Raw genomic sequence first — 15,303 nt, forward strand, 5'->3', positions numbered from 1 at the left:
AAGGCCTATATTCTACACTTCTGTAGCATTTTATTCTTTAGTCTGGTTTTAATGTTACTCAAGTTTTCTTGCACAAAAACATTGGTAATCCCCTTCAAGATACCCTGAAGGACCTACAGTACTTGCAGAGTGCAGTTCCCCATTATACTTGGTGTCAAGAGAACAGATAGGATGATCTGTTGATGCACTCTGTCGAAGGCTGCAGAATGAGTTACAGTAGTATACACAGTTGTAATTTAATTTTACATGATCATTTCCTGTAGCTCAACTGATAGAGCGTGCTACTAACAGTGCCAATGTCATGATTTGGATTCCAAGAAAAAAGACATGTAGATGTATGAGTTGAATACACTCAATATATTGGCCTTAAGGAAGCACTGGATTATTACTGTATACACTACCGTTCAAAAGTTTGCGGTCAGTGAGAATTTTATTTTTATTTTTTGGAGGAAAGAAATCAATACTTTTATTTATCAAGGACAGTAAAGACATTTATAATGTTACAAAAGATTCTATTTCAAACAAATGCTGTTCTTTTGAACTTCCTATTCATCAAAGAATCCTAAAAAAACCCAACAAAAACTGTACAACTGACAGACCAACCAGTTTCAACATTGATAATAATAAATGTTTCTTGAGCATCAAATCCTCATATTATACTGATTTGTGAAGGATCATTTGACACTGAAGACACTGACACTGGTGATGCTGAAAATTCAGCTTTGATCACAGGAATAAATTACACTTTACTATATATTCACACAGAAAACAGCTGATTTACACTGGAATAATATTTAATACTATAACTGATTTTTGTTGTATTTTTAATCAAATAAGCGCAGCCATGGTTAGCAGAAGAGAATTCTTTTTAAAGTATTTAAAATCGAACCGACCCCAAACTTTTGAACGGTAGTGAAATGTGACTTGTATATAAATGTATAAGTCACATGCTTATAAATAAAATGAATATCTATATGGCTCTAACAGCAGTTCTTCAAAAGGAATTTACACACACATATATATAATTATGTTATGCAGTGTTCCTTTTTACATGAATAGAAATGTAAATAGAATGGCTGTGTGTGTATATATGTGTATATATATATGCAGTATTCAGTCATTTGAAAAAGAAAGGAAAGGAAAATGTATCGGGGCATAATAAAAAATCATCTGGTCCTTGGCAGGTTTTCAAATTAGGTAAATGCAACCTCAGATGAACAACAACACATGACATATTACACTGTGTCATAATTTATTTAACAAAAACCAGGCAAAATGCAAAACCGTGCAATGAAACAGTGCAATGATCCCAAGCACACAAAAGAATGTCTGTAAAAGAAAAGAATTAAGGTGTTGCAATGGCCCAGTCAAAGTCCAGACCTCAATCCGACTGAAATGTTGTGGCGGGACCTTAAGAGAGCTGTGCATAAACAAATACCCACAAAACTCAATGAACTGAAGCAACGTTGTAAAGAAGATCAGGCCAAAATTCCTCCAGAATGATGTAAGAGACTGATAAAGTCATACAGAAAATGAAATGATTCCTTCAAGTTATTGCTGCTATACAAGCAATTGAATTATAAGGTGTACTTAGTTTGTCACCCATGGCTTCTCCATTTTGTCTTTATTTTTGTTAAATAAATAATGACACGGTGTAATATGTCATGTGTTGTTGTTCATCTGAGGTTGTATTTACCTAATTGTATGACCTCTATAAGACCAGATGATTTTCGACGTCCTGATACTTAAAACCATAGATTTCAAAACGGTGTCCTTTCTTTTTCACATGACTGTGTATATACACACCTATACATACATCTTGTCCAGTCTTCCTAGCATTAGCAGTGCACCTCAGGCAATAATGTCGATTTTGAATGGTTTTACATCATCACCGTGGCAACAGCATTACCACCAGGTGGTCTTTTTGAATATTTGTAACAGCAAATGATGTACAGTATATCCTCCATGTTGGGGTAGCAGCGGTTGCACTGTATTGAGGGAGGAGAGACATTAAAGGTATAGATTACCACTTCAAAAGTCTGAGGGCCACTGACCTCGCTTAAATCAGCATGTAATCCTGTTTCTATGTTACCGTGGTGAGCTCAGCATAGAATTATGTAGCCGTGCCGGCGCAGAGCGAGAGAAACGGCGCCGACTGATAACCAGTCACCTTATCGACAGCAGCCAGCGCTCCCAGCAATCACTGCTGCCAATGACTCAGTCAGCCATGTTTGTTTTCCCACCAGGAATAAAGCCTGACATCCTCCCTCTATATTTTTCTATATATCTATAGTTTTCATGTCTGACTATAAAAGTGCAATAAATCTTTTTCTGGAAAAAGTGTTGAAATCAGATTATTCTGTAGCATGGACTGAATAACAAAGTTTTTGAGTTGTTTGAGGCAGGGAGAATGTTGTGAATATAATTAGAGTTTGTTTTTGCTGATTCATATTGAATGAAACCCTGTGGAGGGGGCAAGTTGCCATTAAAAATGTTGAAATATTGTTTCATATTGCCTTTTCTTTTCCAAGCATCAAGCATTGTGGGTTTTTTTTTCAAGCATCAGGCATTGTTTACTAATATTTTTTTTTTTTTTTTTTTTTTTATAAAATCACTTTTTTCCTCTTTGTCCCCTAGTTTTCGAACCAGCAAAGGGATTGGTTACTCAGCGCACTTTGTGGGGAACTGTTTAATTGTGACATCGCTGAAGTCGAAGGGGAAAGGTTTTCAACACTGTGTGAAGTACGACTTCCAGCCCAGGAAGGTGAGTTTTGCCATGTCTACACACATAAGTAGACATAACTAGACTACAGTACAAATATATGGTCTTTTCTTTTATTAGTGACATAACTATTACTATTTTTCATATTTGGAGTAATCAACAGCAAGCCCACATTCAAATCTGCCTCCATCCAAACAACACCCAAAAGAAAGAACCACAATGTATTATTTTCGATAATCGGTTTCACTTGGATGTAAATTACAATCTGGAAGAAAGATTTGTCGCTACTTCAAGTTACATCACGACTTCAAATAAATATGATAAATTGGATACTAGGGTGAAGACAAACATTAAGTGAAAGTGTAACTGTCTGGAACAATTTGTACAGAGCATTGTTTTTTACACAACAAACATTATAATGGAAAAACAAAACTTTCTCTACGGACTTAAAACGGTGATTTAATATGAAATATATTGTCCTGAAGGTTATTTCTCTGGGAATCTCTGTGGATATCTGGGAAGTGAATGATCAGGCGATCAGCACAAATAACTGTATGAGCCCCTTGGCAGCAGCAGCTGTATAAAACCACATCTCTCTCTCTCTCTCTCTCTCTCTCTCTCTCTCTCTCTCTCTCTCTCTCTCTCTCTCTCTCTCTCTCTCTCTCTCTCTCTCTCTCTCTCTCTCTCTCTCTCTCTCTCTCTCTCTCTCTCTCTCTCTCTCTCTTATCTATCTATCTCTATCTCTCTCTCTCTATCTCTCTCTATCTATCTATCTTTGCACAAATTTGATGTCCACTGAGTCAGCATACCTTAAGCCCTTCTGGTTTGATAGCTTCTGCATTTAAGGAACAAAGGGAATTCCAGAGGGATTTATTCCCATAGCATCCCTTTCCCCTTTAGCACACAATATCTGTCTGTTTATCACTCTTTTTCTTTTTTTTTTGGGCTGGGCTGATACATCAACATCTGGTTTTTGATAACTTGGCTCCTCTTATTGTCCCAGTGGGATGAATTCGGCTCAGTCGCACGAGTTGTTAAACGACAAATGAAAATCAGTTTGGCAAGGGATGTTTGAATATGATACCTCATCCTGTCTGCTCACCGAGGAGGACGACAAGGGAGGGTTGTGTGCCAATTAGAATGCAAGCTATACCCCCTTCGCCCAGACACACACACGCTAGTGTGAGAAAATGTGTACTCGGTCTAACAATGAACTTCACAACTCAACCCAATTAGTCAGCACTTTGTTCTGTTATTGAAACAGTGCGGTGGGACGAAAAGGCTGGATTTTAATCAACCACTTTGTTATTCACTCTTAGATTTATATTAAGCTTCCTTAGATATTAAAGAGGGGAAGAAAAGAGTCGAAACAAGGGATCAGAGAGGATCAGAGATGTGAACAAAAAAGAAATGTAATTGAATTGAACTGAGCTAAAAGATCTGTCCAGAACTTAAATAGTTCAGTTGTTCACAGCTTGTTATTGGTTAATAGAGACCATGGGGTCAGAAGAAAAGTTCAGCAAACTACTCTAGGGCTGTGATTCATAAAGTGCTTTTGCAAAATTCAAAGCCTAGTCAAGACAAAGACAGCCCTCTCTTGCATTTATGTAAAATCTTAACTGGCATTAAAAGCTATGAAATCTCAGTTATGGGATGGATTTCCAGTCTAGCAGATTTTGGCTTATCCTCCCCCCCGTCACCCCAGCTAATATCGCCTTACGTTTTAATAACATACTCAGGAGGTGGAGAGGATATTTGGGAAATTAGGCCTTTTGAGGAAGTTTGCATCATCTAAATCTCCTGATATGTGACGGGCCACAGTTATGACAGTTATCCACAGAATTACGATACATGGTTGACACTTTTACATGATCCATGCTGTTGTATTCCTCACTGGAAAGCTTTCAAACGTCAGGGCTCTGATCTTTAATTCATATGCCAAAACAGCTTTTAGCATTGCTGCAATCAAACAGAATGATTCTGTTTTAGTAAGTTTAGCTCTCAGTTTAGAAGCATGTAATGAGGTTATGTTTTATGTGCTTGATCTATTTGAACATATTCATTTTGGGGCCGGGTCATTTCCACAGAATTTTCTTGGTCCAAAGCTTGAATGAATGGTTCAGTATTATTAAATACTGAAATATGCATTTCACGATACAGACTGATCCTTTCATCCACAAAATTACTCACCCCTCAAATGTGATATAAACTCAAAACTGTTAGAATGTGTGCAAAACAATCGCAATTGTTAACTCAAAATTGCCAGGTATAAACTCAGAATTCTGAGAAATTAAGTCAGAATTGTGAAATAAAAAGTCGCAATACACTAATCGCAAGTCGCTTACCTCTGGTGTGGACAGGGTGTTATTTTTTCAAATAATTGTGTTTAACAGTGGAATTCCTGGTGAAAAACTGCATTACCCATGATGCTGTACAGAGAATTACACCAATCAGAGAGTCAAAAAAGCAACACACACCAAAATAGCTCTTTAGCTCCGCCCACCCCCATGAAGCACTCTCAAAATATTACAATATTTTTATATATATATATATATATATATATATATATATATATATATATTGTTGTTGTTGTAATAAACTTAAAATACATTGTTTTTATATATAAATTCAACATTTGTAATCCATCAGTTTGATTATGCTGTTCGCAATGCTTTATGGGATTGTAGTTCTTTCCCTCAGTAAAACTGTTAAGTACACAGTCTTCTTTTTGTCGGAAAAAAACTTCAAATACTTCAAATCAAAGTTTCTAATTTTATGATTCACCTCGTTACTGATTGGCAACAAATCCCTATTTGAAAAATGAATGGATAAATATACTTCTGAAACCAGTGCTACTGAAAAATATGAAAGAAATTTGAAAATATGAATGCTGAAATATGAAAAATGATAATATGTTTGACTTCTATTACCTTTTTATTTTGTTTTTCTATTCTTAGGTGGAAAATGTTCTTGCATAAAGAACACCATGTTTGCTACTGTACCTTTAAGAATTTTAAATAAATTACCTTTCATGCTTGGCTGTGTGAATATTGAATACCTATTTCTACTTCCTGTCCTCTCCTGCAGTGGTACATGATCAGCATAGTCCACATCTACAACCGTTGGAGGAATAGTGAAATCCGTTGCTATGTCAATGGCCAGCTGGTTTCCTACGGCGACATGGCGTGGCACGTCAACACCAATGATGTAAGTGTTTGTGCTGCTAGCAGCTTTCCCACCGTTCTCATTGTTTTCCGTACACAGCCTCAAGAAGCACAGGACCATCTCGCCGTTGCCAAAATCATGAACTTGCAATCAACTTTTTTTCCTCAGCTTTAAAAATAATTGCACCTGAAGGGTCCAAAAAATATCTGTTCAGATAAGCACTTGTCTCTAAAGATCAAAGAGATATGGAATAGCCATAGTATCCCTCTTTCCCTAAGGCAAACCTTTAAAGTACTTTGTGACTAGACTAGCTAAAGTAAATCAGAACAAGATGATAGCAAGAAGATAGCAAGTAAACTACTCCAGAGGGCCTTTTCAGAAATCTGTTGAACCACTTTTGGTGTCTGTCTTCCTGGGGTTTTGTTTTTTTCTTCCTTTATCTTTATTATCTTCTCTTCCTCTCTCCCATCCTGCAGAGTTATGATAAATGTTTCCTGGGCTCTTCAGAGACTGCGGATGCTAACCGGGTGTTCTGTGGGCAGCTCGGAGCTGTCTATGTCTTCAGTGAGGCGCTGAACCCCGCACAGATCTTTGCCATTCATCAGCTTGGACCCGGATATAAGGTACAACCCCTGAGATCTCTTCCGAGAGAGTATCTGAATGTATAATGGTCATTAGTTGTACAGGGAGATTGCTGCGCTGCGGTGAGGAACTCCTCCATCTTTGCTGCTTGATTGTTGAAGTACAAAATTAGCGTTTTGTGACCAATTACTTTGTGCCGTAATTACACTCTATGCTGAGAACATTCAGATGGATTAGTTCTGAAACTGACAGGCAGTGTGTGGCGAGAAGCAAGCAGGGCAGAGAGACCCGTGGGAACGGAGCGAGGCCGGTGGCGTGAGTGTTAATGAGCGTCACCTGCGTGTCACACTGGCCTTGAGTCCCCACAGTGGAGCTCCGAAGCATAAAAGGAAGACTGATGACAGTAAAGAATGAGAAAGGACCAGGCATGGGACTTTACGTTGGTGTTTTGTTTTAATTTATGTGGCAGTCGGCCTTGAGGGGCTGCCGCTTTACTTTTGTTTTGTTGTTTGTTTATTTTATTATTAAAGTTACGCTGAATGTTTGCAGGTTCCCGTCTCCTTTAACATAGTTATACGGTGTAACATTAAATTGAATTATACATTAGACATTTAGTGTTCTATTTAGTGTACATACTCAAATTAAACCTCTTAAGTGATTTGAAATGCTCTACATGGGCAGTCACTCAAATGTCACTTGAATGCGGCTCCTCAGATGAAGAGACACTTATCAGGTTATTCAGAATCAGGTTGTTTTTTGTTAACTAGATGGTGGCGAAAGTCTGTGCCAGTCTGCAGATTTTGGCCGGTCAGATTTGGCAAATTTCACAGAAAATCACGTAGTGTATGATGGGCACAGAGTCAGATATTTTTAGCTTCAGATTATGGCCCTGTCAACAATCACATGGAGACAGAACTGCAAGCTTTGCTGACTTTGTTGTCCGTTTTAGCAGCTATTGTGCAGTTAAACTCTGCATTTAATAATACTGCTGCCGCCTACATGTGCAAGAGGCAAGCTATTATTAGAGCAATCGGCAACTGTTTAGACTTGTACGTGCATGCCCAGTGTGCATGAATGGTCATTGACAAGTGTTTTCAGCCATTTAGTGTGTACTGGGATAGTGTTTCTGAAACGGCAGTATGGACAAGGATCATTTTCATTTTAAAACACTGTGTTAAAACGAAAACGCACTAGTGTAAACAGGGCCTATGATTCCATCCAGTTGGAGGATATCAAAACATGTTCGATATTATGAGCCAATTTTAGAACACATATTGTAGTGTATGGCGCATCGCTACTGAAACCAAGCTGTCCTACTACCAGTGAACCGTCCTATCTAGCAGTGTTCCAATAAGAGGAACAGAACATGCGTAACAGTTTTTCCTCAGTGACCATTTACAAAGTTGGCAAGTTTATGATGCCTAGCGTTCTGAAAAAGTTGTATAGTGTATTCCAGATTATAGTTAGAAATGTTGCCATTACAACAACTAACTAAAAGAAAAGTTGAAATGCCAAAATGACTAAAACTGAAATAAAAATAAAGCTAAATAATATAAATATTTATATATAAATGACAAAAGCACAAAACTGAAAATATGAAAAATATTAATACATACTATTATAGGACATGAATAATACTAAAATAACACTGGGATGATTCAGTAGAGTTTGGCATAGAGTTTTCACTTCTTTTTTTTTTAACTAGCAATGAGCAATATATTCTTACAATATTTATTAGCCTTTGTTATTATTAGTTAATAAAAAATTCATGTTAGTTCACAGTTTATTAACTAATGTTAACAGAAGCTTTCGTATCAGGAGTGCACCTATGAACTAGAGTGTGTTTTTTGGTTGTGTTTCCAGGTGGACTGATACAAGCCCTGACTGTTGCATTGCATTTGCGCACTCTGTTTTGTGTGCAGTATATCTGAGAAGTTCAGTGATCGGACATTGGGCTGTCCATGTCTGTCTATGGCTGAGAAAGCTATTCCTGAAACGTGTGCTGTGCTAAAGTACTTTCTCATTACACCGGCTCTACATTTCCCTGACAGATCTGTTAATAATACCTGATGTTCCACTCTCTTCTCTCTTTCTCGTTCATTAACCGGACTCTCGCCTCTCAGACGGGCCTGTCTCACGGGTCTATATGCATGTGGGAACCGATTGCTGCTTCTGCTTGATGGGGTGAAGTGTTTATGCCAAAGCAGCGCTTAAAGTAGATGAACCCTTAGCAAATCCCTCCTTGGTATAAAAACGAAGAGTAAAGGATAGATGAGTGATGTTAATCGCTGTCTCATCTTTCTGGCTGACCACCAGTTAATAGCTGTATTTCAGAGAAGAGAGTTGAGGGGAAATCCAAGCCGTCAAGTTTGATTTTTCTCCCTTAACTGAAAAATCTCCCGCACAATGTTTCCGTCCAGCCAAGCGCAAGGCTCCCTAATTTAAGATAAGCTCACAGGAAGCGTGCGGACAGGGCTTGTTTACCCGGGTCAGATGATCTGATGATAAGCAGCTTTTGTTTACTTCAGTCAGATGATGTTATTGTACATTATGGCTAAATGGACAGATGATTAACAGCATCTCTCAGTTCTAATCTTTGTGTTGTTTTTTCATCAGGCAAAGCACAGCTTGTTTTGGCTGCTGCCTAACAGGACAGGCCGATATTTCTAATATTCACAATGTATTAACACTGATTTTGCTGTTGATATAAAATGTATTGGTTCATTTCAGTTTGGTTCAGTTTGATTCATTTCCATGAATCAGTTCAAACCATCCGTCTCAGTGAATGGATTCAAAACTTTGACACTTCATTTAAATCCTCACTCAAAAATGTGTGACATTTACTAAATATTTTTAGTAAAAACATGATTAATATTTTTTGTTTAGTAATATTTATTTGATTCATACTTTATTTAGTTAATTAGTAATATTTAGGTAAAAATTGCTGTGTATTGTTATGTTTGTCCATATAAATGAAAGTCATAAAAGTTTGATTGATGTCCATGAATCAGTTCTAACAGTCCATTTCAGTGAATCGATTAAAAAATGTGAACAAAGTCCTTGTTTAACATATTTCTTTTAAAATAAGTAAATACTTTTTTGTTCAGTAATGTTTATTTGATTAATAGTATTAAGGTACATAATAATTATTATAACAACAACAACAACATTTAGGTCAATATTGCTTTTATTGTTATATTAGTTTGTATAAATAAAAGTGATAACTTATTCTTATTCCTTGTGTTCATATAGTTACAGGCTAATTTAAAAAAAATATTTTCACTGTATTTTTACTTCTTGCATTAAAAATAGGAATTTGAATTGAATAGGCTACAATGGTTGTTTAAAAATCTAAATACATTGAATATCATCAAAAAACTGCAAAATATTTATATGTTTTTAAATATGTAACTATTTATTGCCCACTTGTACAGCCTTACAGAGTGTTAAGTTAACAGGGCTCTGATTATTAGCCTAACCAGCAGGTTATTTTAAGAAGAGATTATGAACCCGTCACATGTAACCAGGATCTTTATGAACTTTTTGAAGCTTTACAGCGGTAGTTGCATAGACTGTCAATGGAGGGACAGAAATCTCTCAGATTTCATTTAAAAGATCTTCATTTGAGTTTCGAAAATGAAAGAAAGTCTTACAGGTTTGGAACGACAAAAGGGTGAGTAATTGATGACAATTTTTGGGCGAACCTACCCTTTAAATTAAACCAGGATAACAGGGACAGAAAGTCTAGATTTAAATCTGAGAATTAAAAGCGAAAGCAATGCATGTCATACGGTCTCTCTCCCCCGCTCTCTCTCTCTCTATTGGCACAGAGAGTTAACTGCATCTGGACTTATTGAGGGATTTTTAATTATTAATCCTTGGACCCACGCGGCTAGAAGTTCCCCGGCGCCTGATTGCAGCTCACTTTAGCTATAGAAGAAAAATCAAGAGAGCAGAGAGTGTGGATTATTCATGGGATGTGTGTGTGTGTGTACGTTCTCTGATGTGTGTACAACATTCTGACGCTCTGTCGTGAAGATGCCTCAGTGGAGAGAGACCTGATATATGCAGTGAATGTTTTACATTATTGATATAGAAGTTGATGTGGATTTGTAATGCAAAAATCTCTTACAGCTCTTGTTAAAGGTAGGGTAGGCAATTTTTTTTCATAAACACTTTGTTATTCTTGGGAGGGTGGGGTCTCTGGCTTTCAAAGATAGCTTGCCTACCCTACCTTTAAGGTGCTGCATCATTGCAACAAATTGCTTGTTCATAATGGAATACCATGGAAACATAATGGAATGCTTTTCGCTGCATTATGTGCATTGTTTACTACTGTACTACCCAACATTTTTAAATAGTGGTATATGATAGGAATTGCACACCTACAGTACTCAATTAAACCAGTATTTTTACTATTTAAAACAGCTATTTTTATGTAACTGTTTTCTATTTTCATGTATTTTAAAATTTAAAATAATCCTGTGATGCCAAACTGAATTTTTAGCATCATTACTCCTTCATAAGTCATTCTAATATGCTGATTTGAAAAAAAAAAACTAAATACAGATTCTGTAATTAGCGTTCAATATTTCTGATTTTATCGCTTTTTCAGTTCAATTCCTTGTATATGAAACCGTACGCATTATGCAGAGATGAACGTTTCAAATAATAGCGTGCTACATCGTTGTCACTTTACCTCAATAGATTGCATTTTGGAATAAACACCATCTGGTGAAAAGCAATTATTTTGCATTATTAATTCAATTTTATGTGAAAATGTCAACTTTTGGAAGTCTGATGAAATAATGAGTCAAGGAAAAGATGTTAAAAATCATGGTTGATTAGTCACACTTCAAATAAAGGTCAAGTGTGTATGCATTTTTGCAAATATAGCAGGGCGTAAAATGGACAGATTCTGCACACATACCGCATACTGCAAAACTAGTATGTGTAGTATGTAGAGGATGCATATAATTTATGTGGAAAATGTGTGCTCGTTTGTGTCCTTAGCTGTCTGCTTGTCTGTGAAAGTCTGGGTGTGAGTGTGTATTGCTGCTGCAGCCAGTTGATATGGTCCTTGTACCAGAGGAAGTCCAGATGTCTGGTCAGCATGTGTTAGCCAACAAGCTGCTCTCTGGCTGTGTGTTGCCGTGGTAATTAGCATGTGAGGTATGGGGCACTTGGCATTGTCGCAAAGAGAGCCGTCTGGACTGGCGCCTTTGTGTGTGTTTAAGTTATATAGATCATCATTCATCAGAGTGTATGAAAGCTCTGCTGGATTCCAGTGCTGTTAGTCTCTGTCACTGCTGCTGGTGTGGCTGTCCTCTCATGGGAATGCAACGAGCAAAGGAGAGAGAGAGAGACGGCAAGGAAAAAGTGTGCTGGCTTTGCAGCATCGGATATCTGCCAATGGGTGTCGAAGCAGTGACCTGTTTCCCGGACAGCTGGTTGAGTTTGCCAGTGCTGCTGTGCCCTCCGTGACTCAAGATGAATGGCATGTGTCGAATGCTGGATGACATTACAGCAGCAGGTTTATTTTGTGCAGTTGTGGCCTAATGGTTAGAGAGTCGGACTTGTGACCCGAAGGTCACAGGTTCGATTCTCAATACAGGAAGGAAATGACACCCAAATGCTCCCTGGGCACCACCGGGTGTTGCAGTGTGTGTTCACTACTCACTGTTCCCACACTGTAAACAGTTATTGGTGGTTTAACTTAAAGTGAGTAACCTGGTAGCCTTGAAGTTTTAAGTTCATTGAAATAAAAACATTGAGTTGATACAATGAAGGAGATGTCTTGTACAATGTCTTTTTTCATAGTGTATGTGATTCTGACCTGTAGTAGTTGTGGTTTGGATGCAAATCTGATGCAATATGTCTTCAGAAGTTAGATGAATCTGATAAAAACCTTTTTGGAATGTTCTCAGGGAGAAAACATTTATAATTTTATAGATGAGTCATGATGGTGGATATGCCGGGCATAAAACCACTGACTAGTCAAAATAATTAAGTTGACTATTGTATATTTATTTATTTATTTATTTTTTAAAATATTTATGTTTTATATTGTAAAAAATATTTATTTTAGATACTGTATATATTTTGTATATTTATATATTTGTTCTTTTTCATGCTTTAATTAGCATGCTGACAGCATGATGTGCTTTATCTCATATTTGGTTAATATTTTATACAATGGGATTAGTCTTTGGATGACACCGGGGAAGAGAACCATATTGAAATTATTGGTTAATATTTTCCCCTCTTACATGGTCTTGATTTTTGGACATATTTAGATTTTTGTTTTAGTTTTGATGCTTTAATTAGTGTGCTGAGAGCACGCTGTGCTTTAGACTCTTTGGTTAAACCTCTCATGCTGTTCTTAATAATGTTTATAAATAATAGAAGGCTAAGCTATGTCCCTATTTAGAGAGCTGGTTAAACTTAAGCTAGTTGTTTGTGTGTATTTTGGTCCGGAGTGAGTGTGTGAGGCGTGTCTGGTAGATAAGTTTTGATGCTGTGTTCAGTGCCAGTCAGTGTGTTGCTAAGTGGACACATTGGCACTAGTCCTGAGGAAACTGCAGCGAATCTCAGTGCCAGTGCAAGGGCTTATTTGCATCGTACTGTTTTTTGAAAAATTGCTCTGTGTGTGTGTGACTTGTGTTTGTGCTGGTCTCATTACTAATACATCTGTCATTCCTGTTCAGAAGTGCTGCTGTAGAATCGTGAGGCAGTTGCAGATTGTATTGCTTATGTGGATGCCTATACTATTGCCTATAATGCTTAATATTCAGTCTTTTAGACTTTAAGTTAAAGGGGTTATGATGACATGAGAAATCAAACTTGCATTGATCTTTTGACACATTTGAGGTCTATGTACCATTACAACTTCCTGCAAGTTTCATAGCTTAAATGAAACATCCTCCTCATTATAAACAAAGCATTTATTTAATCAAGCTCCAAAAATATCTCGTTTGGATATTGCTGGATCTGTGATGTCACACTGGCAAATATATTTGCATATGACTGCCTCTAGAAAGACATTGACGAATAGATCATCACACCATAGACCCCGCCCACTGGCATTCAGTCACTTAACGGCTAGGGGTGGGAATCTCTAGGCACCTCAAGATTCGAATCGATTACGATTCAGAGGGCTGAGATTCGATGCTAAATCGATTATCTGAGTCTTTTTTTTTGTTTTGTTTTTTGTGTGTGACTATAAAGTACCGACCCATAAAGAATTAACGTACAATATATTTTATTAACATTGCAATGAACCAACAGGAAAATAAATGTGTGCCTGAACTAGCAGCATACTTGTAGTAAATTAATAATATAACAACGACCGGTACAGCCGAGTGTTTTTCCTCCTCTGGGTGGAAATGTGTCATATGGCTTCATCATGTTTCCGAAATGTTTTAGTTTTATACTACAAAGCTTACAAATAGTGTGGCTCTTGTCCAACTCCTTCCCCCTTCAACTTCATAGAAGCCAAAATATTTCCACACATCAGCTATTAACGAGGAGGGTGTTTGGATTTCGCGCTCAGCCATCGCGTCTCTGTTATGTCAGAGACTATTTATATAGAGACATGCCACTTCATCAATCCTTAATACAACTATATAGGGAAAACCCGTAACGCCAAAGATGGCGGTTGTATGCACATGTCCCGCCCCTCCCGCTGGAAAGCCAATCGTCTGCTTTTAATAGTCAAGCCGGGAAACATTTAAGCCTATCGTCTGGTTCCACTGACGCATGCGCACAGTTGAGGTTTGCGACAGCGCAAAATACGTTACTGTTTGAAAAGGCGGCAGATTTGATATGCAGTGTATGTGTGAGTTGTGTAAATATCAGACATCAGAAGTCTCCCGCAGATTGATAGCGGCTCCCTGATGCCCGCAAATTAGTTTGAATCTCCCGGAATCTAAGGGGCTGTTTACACCTGGCCACTTCATGCGTTTTCTGTGATCGGATAGCTATCCGATCGTGAAAAGACCGGTGTAAATGCCCTCCGAAACGCATTCGAGACGGATTTAAATCCGATTGCTCAAACCACTTCAGGAGGAGGTCTGGGCCGCATTCCAGACGAAACTGGACAAGTGTAAATGCATCTGGTTGGTGAAACCACATATGTAAATTTCACTCCTCACAAAAATGCTAAAAAATAAACGTGTGAGAGCGTGTTATACAGGCTATATGTCATGTTATAGTCAGATATGACGACGCTACTGCAACACGCATTACCGCAGATGAGCATCTATTCATCAAGCCAACGTGCAAACTATCGCAAATCAAAGTGAAAGTAAGTCGCAGACGCTTAACACACTAATCATCTTCATTAAAAGTAAAGAAACGAAATGATCTTACCAGGGCTGTTGCCGCTCTCTCTTATTGCTCTCTTTGATTTTGATATTAGCTGATGATCAATAAAATGCAGCTCATATCTGTTGCTTTCGGTGACGTGCACTCCATTAAATCTGCATATAGCGCGGGAATTGAAGATCGGATTTATATCCGTTTTGCAAAAACACATTGATGTGACCAGGTGTAAATGGAATCGTTTTGATAAATCAGATAGCTATCCGATCTGAGAAAACGCATGAAGTGGCCAGGTGTAAACAGCCCCTAAGAGCGAGTGAGCAGGAGCTCGCACATACTGTGCTTCAAACTGTGTAGCGCGCGCACGACAGAGGGAGAGAACCCTTGCGCATGTGTAGTAAAAGTATAACCTGTGGGGAAAAAGGCCTTTTAAACCTTATTTTGGGGCAAAGTCATCAAACTTTTTCAGCGATTTTTATCATAATTTACTGCTGTTTCTATACATGCAGTTT

At 37.7% G+C, this 15,303-nt stretch overlaps 1 protein-coding gene across 9 annotated transcripts in view; it reads left to right on the forward strand.

Moving 5' to 3' along the window:
- nbeaa (neurobeachin a) overlaps positions 1-15,303 on the forward strand; it is a 130,572-nt gene that overhangs the window by 61,409 nt on the left and 53,860 nt on the right. For all 9 annotated transcript variants that reach the window (XM_056239651.1, XM_056239645.1, XM_056239647.1 and 6 more), the window contains exons 6-8: positions 2,638-2,764; positions 5,810-5,929; positions 6,364-6,510. In XM_056239651.1, the coding sequence (XP_056095626.1) occupies positions 2,638-2,764; positions 5,810-5,929; positions 6,364-6,510 (394 nt within the window). The remainder of the gene's footprint in view (positions 1-2,637; positions 2,765-5,809; positions 5,930-6,363; positions 6,511-15,303) is intronic.

This window comes from Rhinichthys klamathensis, unplaced genomic scaffold, assembly GCF_029890125.1.
Source record: "Rhinichthys klamathensis goyatoka isolate OS25496 unplaced genomic scaffold, OSU_Roscu_1.1 h1tg000569l_1, whole genome shotgun sequence".
Taxonomy (NCBI): Eukaryota; Metazoa; Chordata; class Actinopteri; order Cypriniformes; family Leuciscidae; genus Rhinichthys; species Rhinichthys klamathensis.